The following is a 4,814-nucleotide window of genomic DNA, read 5'->3' as shown; positions in this document are numbered from 1 at the left end:
GGCGGGACCATGGGCGGCGCCCCACGTCTCTGACCAATTGTAGGGGGCTCTCTTTTTAAAATTCCCTGTCCGTCACTCGGTTTCCTCTTCGTCAACCTCCTTCGCCATATTGGGTAACTGAAAAAAAGCCAGTTTTTTTCCGCCTTACTAGAGAGTGGGTTTTGCGGAGATAGGTTGTTGTTAGCGGGGGTTTTGTTTTTTTGCTTTGGTTCTGCGTGTTGAAGCTTCGGCGAGACTTGCACGGCCGCGCAAAGCTTTGCATTTCTGCTGCTTGTCGGGGCTGTGTACGGTTCGCAGCGAGAAGGGGAGGGAGGGAGGGTGGGAGAGGAGTGGGGGGGGGGGGGGGGTAGGGTAGGGGAGGGGAGGAGGGGGGGGGGTGTTACGAAGGGGGGAAAAATGTCAAACGTACGCATTTCTAATGGTAGTCCATCGCTGGAACTAATGGCAGCGCAGATACCAGGGAACGCGAAACCGTCCGCTTGTCGCAGCCTCTTTGGTGCCGTAGACCACGACGTGTTAAACCGAGACCTGCAGCTGAAAAAGCAGGAGATTCACGAGCAGGACAGAGGGAGGTGGAACTACGACTTCGAGAAGGACAAGCCTTTGGATGGAAATTACAAATGGGAAGCCGTGGATCGCAAAGATGTGCCTAATTTTTACTGGCGCCCGTCCAGGAAGCAAGTGTCACCGGCGGAGCAGTGCGGGGTTGATGTGAACGGGAACCATGCGATAGTTTACACCGGCACTCGGCTTCAGGGCGATTCGGGGGACACGGACTTAGAGAACCAACAGCGGGAGGAGCCGGTCACAGAGGCAACCGGGCACTTCACAGAGCGGTGCAGCGCTTCCCGTAAGCGGTCTGCGTCAGGCGGTAGGTGACAAAGATACGTTCTGTTAAAAGCCACAGGATCCATTTTCAAACGGACCTTTCTGACCTTTTTAATGCACGTTCAAAAATTCGCCCAACCAGTAATTTTCTTGCATTTCACGCGGAACCTGCAGTCCTTGGATTGTCAGCGGTTATTCTTAAATCCCTCTACGTTTGAAAAGGGATACTACAGTTTCAGGGGGGCCTTTATATTAAAAAATAATAATAAGATGAACCAAACGTCCCTATTGTTTTTAGTGTTTTTGTTGATATGTAGTTGACTATTTCCGGTAAACACGGGGCAAGTCAGAACAGAAATGATCTCGACATTTTTTTTGACATCCTGATTTGAGATGTTGTGTTTTAATGGGGGTTTTTTTTGTGGTTGTGTGTAATTGTAGATGACACCCCAGACTCAAAGAGGTTCAATGCGAAGACAGAAACAGACTGGTCAACAAATTCTCGCAGTGCGGGTACGTTAGAGAAGACGCCGAAAAAAACGATTTCCCGTGGACATCAAACATAAAAGTCACAAGGTAGTTTTTATTTACGACTTTTAGTTTTCGTGGGCGAATGAAATCTTCGTGCGGTTTTAAAAGTCGGAGGCTGAAGGTGTAACTGTAGCAAAAGCAGAGGGGACATAGTGCTTTGACCAATTGGCCTAGTGGTCACAAGTTGAGGATTTGAAGTTGATCTGGATTGTAATGTCACTAATGTTTCTTTAATTCGAAAAACGACACGTAAGCGAAGGTGATTATTTCCAGCTGGTTTTCAAATAACAATGCCTACAATCAGGAGAGTCCTGCCAGGCTATCGAAACGTCGCCGAGACTCCACCTAATACTGTAGACTTTATTGCCCAATTATTGTAATAACAGAATGATATCAGTGTATAACCACAAGAACATTTGTTCTGTCCGGCCAACCTGATCTAAAATAATCGCATTTAAAACCTGACCATAAAGTGCGCCATATTACTTATCTCATCGGCTGTAGCACCTTGGGCAAACGTCCAGAGAAGTGCCTTAAATAATCTCAACATGTTACCTAATGCCTTTACATTCCTTTCCCGGCCCTTTAGACTAAATATTACAAGGAGGTGGCGGGTGGGGTAGGTGTGCATGACCGGGGGAAGGAAGCTTTTAAGTGGCTAGCCACAATAAACCGAATTAATAGTGGTTGCAGTGGACAAGATACCGGCATTCATACATGGTCAAGCCCAAACCGGGGCGTTGAAAATAAAATTCTCAAATCACTGGTGAAATGTCGCGTACGCTACGTTTATGGTTTGTTCCAGATAGCACGGTATGACATTTCATTCACTTGGCATTGAATCTTTGCGAAATATTTCACTTAATCAGTTGCAGATGCTGAAATATTCACAATTTGTCTCGAGTCGAATACCGTTTGGTATTTTGATTGATTTTTCGGATCCAATTTCTTAAAACTCCACTGAAGAAGGGCTGCCATTGTCGGCAGATGCTGTCAAACACGACACCTCGTTCCCTTCACCAATGGTCCCACAACTAGAGAGCACATCAACTTGTTTAGAAATGGCCTTTGAAAGTTGCAATGCCAATTATTGTTTGCTAATCCGATAATACTAATTAATCCATTGAAACGTTACAACACCCCAACTGAACGTAACTTCGTGTGTTCTGCAGTAAATGTCTGCCATGCTGCCTGGAATAGATGTTTTTGTAGGTTATTTGAAGGGCAATGTATAACATGCAATAAGTCTGAAGGGGTGTGAGTTACTGTCTTCAGTGGGGAGAAGACCAAATTAATATTGCTCCCGGTGTTACTTGCTTCAAATCACCGGTTGCTTTAGCAACTTTTGGACAGCTGCACTCGATATGGGTGGCTTGAAGTGAACAGCGCGGCTGTGCCAATTAAGATCTAAGTAATGAAAACAATTAGAAAGAAAATACAGAAGTCTGAAGAAGTGTCCCGACCCCAAACGTCACCTATCCATGTTCTCCACAGACGCTGCCTGACCCACTGAGTTACTCCAGCACTCTGTGAAATATCACCTATCCATGTTCTCCACAGATGCTGCCTGACCCGCTGAGTTACTCCAGCGGTTTTGTCAATGCAAATTATGCTGGGTTAAAAGATTATAAATTGTTTAGAGCTGTATTTCCATTTTTGGGGGGAAAAAATACACTTGGTTTTAAACTGTAATTTGTATTTTCCTTGTTTCAGACATGATGATCCTCTTTTCCTTGTTCATCTACAGCAGTGCTTACAGGTGGAGGGATCCATTCCTCACAGACACATATCGTTGCCTCTCCCATGGTGGAGAGTGTCCAAGCACTGAACTCAAGTGAACACTAAAACCGCCCATTTTAGAATGGATATACTGCAGTGCAATTAGGTTCTTCCTTATCACTTGTCTGATTTTACTACCTGTGTATATAGGGTTTTTTTTGTAGCACATAAGCCAGTTTGGTGGGGAAAGGGGGGGGGGGAGGAATGGAAACTTGTTAAAAGTTCAGAAAAAAAATATGACTTGAATAGCAGCAAAGTAGTTCTCCAATGGAGTTTCAAAACTGCCAAGCTACAATACCTGTGTATTGTATGTTTAAAATTTTTTTTTAAAAATTCTAATGTACCTGTGTACATAACTTTGTAAAGACACTGAGAAATTATACTAACTTATTTATGTTAAAAAGAATTGATGTTTTTGTTTTGGATTCTAGAAGGTAATTTTCCGTTAAGCCAAGGTGGCATTTTTTATGTGCATTTGGAAATGCTTTAATGTAGATTTTTCTCTTCTATTTTGCCTATCATAATATAAGGCCATGCCTGAAAGAAAAAGCGTCCTGAGCCAGACTTGTACTCTGCCTTGTATTGGTTATATTTCTCTTTTTGTTTGTTTTGTAACGTGTGAAAAGATGCTGACTTTTGTTTTGCATCGTGAAATCAAATAAAGAAAAATGTACATTACCCCCTTCTTTAAGTGTGTGATTCACAACTGAGGTGTGTGCAGCTGTTTCGCGTGTTACTAATGACAATGAACTACTTAACATGAGGGACAAGAGGGTGCAGATGCTGATTTACTAACGAGTTAACGTTGAGTGAATTGCTGCCTCATCTACGGTCAGGAAGGTCGCCTGGTCTGTGCAGTGGTTTGAATGTTTAATTCAATACTTTAATTGTTGTCAATGTCCTATCTTTGCAGCGGATTTGTCAATGCTGGGTGAAAGATTATAAAATGTTTAGAGCATTATCTTTTCCTAACATCGCTGCCCTACCCCTATCCACCCTGGAACGATTGTTTCTGAGGCTTATAGTTGTTTTTAAAAAACATAAGTGCATCAGTTTTGGGCGTGATTTTTAGGTTGGAGGTGGGGTGGCGTCCACAACACTTTGCCTGACAGTAGCTAACCCTGAGGGCACAAGAAGCCGAGAGCCCTTTGGAATTGTTTGCAAAATGAACAACAGATGCATGTGCAGAAAGTGCAAAGATTAAAAAGCATGGTGGAAAATGCGAAATGAAGGGTTTTTTTCATTTAAAAAAAAAGGCGTAGTCGCGGAAGTGGCGCTTGCAGCATGAAGAGTGTGGTGCGGGGGGTGATTGGCAGCTGGGCTCCCGGGGAGAGCGAGCACGCCACGAGGGCGGCGGCCAGTGGCAGCGCGCGCGCTCCCGCCCGCCCCTCACGTCAGCGCGCGCGCTCCCGCCTCCCGCCCGGCCCGAGGTCCCGTCCCCGGACCCTGGCCCCATTGGTAAGTCTCCCCATGACGAAGGGTGGTGGTGGTGGGGGTGGGGTGGAAGGCGACGGATCCCGCATCCCATTGGAGCAGACGCACGTCCATCAATCTACGCCCCGCCCCGCTCGCCTCGCCCCGCCCAACTTTTTGAACCCGCGTTTTTTTTTGAAAAAAACGACAATAACCGTTTCCCTCCCCCGCCCCCCCCAAACAAAAATATTTTCTGTCAAAAC

At 45.3% G+C, this 4,814-nt stretch overlaps 1 protein-coding gene across 2 annotated transcripts; it reads left to right on the top strand.

The window, feature by feature from the left end:
- The first annotated feature begins 392 nt into the window (after positions 1-392).
- Positions 393-3,801, top strand: cdkn1bb (cyclin dependent kinase inhibitor 1Bb). 2 transcript variants are annotated; one of them, XM_078416453.1, is made up of 3 exons: positions 393-871; positions 1,270-1,404; positions 3,107-3,801. In XM_078416453.1, exons 1-2 carry the CDS (start codon positions 397-399, stop codon positions 1,392-1,394), a joined length of 600 nt encoding a protein of 199 aa, XP_078272579.1. In that variant the 5' UTR covers positions 393-396; the 3' UTR covers positions 1,395-1,404; positions 3,107-3,801. The 2 variants fall into 2 exon arrangements, with proteins under 2 accessions (XP_078272579.1, XP_078272578.1); XM_078416452.1 differs by having other exon boundaries at positions 3,073-3,800.
- Positions 3,802-4,814: the final 1,013 nt, after the last annotated feature.

The sequence above is a fragment of the Rhinoraja longicauda genome, chromosome 20 (genome assembly GCF_053455715.1).
Source record: "Rhinoraja longicauda isolate Sanriku21f chromosome 20, sRhiLon1.1, whole genome shotgun sequence".
NCBI lineage: Eukaryota > Metazoa > Chordata > Chondrichthyes > Rajiformes > Arhynchobatidae > Rhinoraja > Rhinoraja longicauda.
Note: the sequence above shows the minus strand (reverse complement) of the source record. Positions and strands in the feature narration are given on the sequence as shown.

Excerpts from the sequence above, each read along its gene's own strand:
- cdkn1bb (XM_078416453.1), top strand. The coding sequence starts at position 397 with ATGTCAAACGTACGCATTTCTAATGGTAGTCCATCGCTGGAACTAATG. Across the intron at positions 872-1,269 it reads TAAGCGGTCTGCGTCAGGCG|ATGACACCCCAGACTCAAAG; the intron begins GTAGGTGACAAA and ends GTGTAATTGTAG.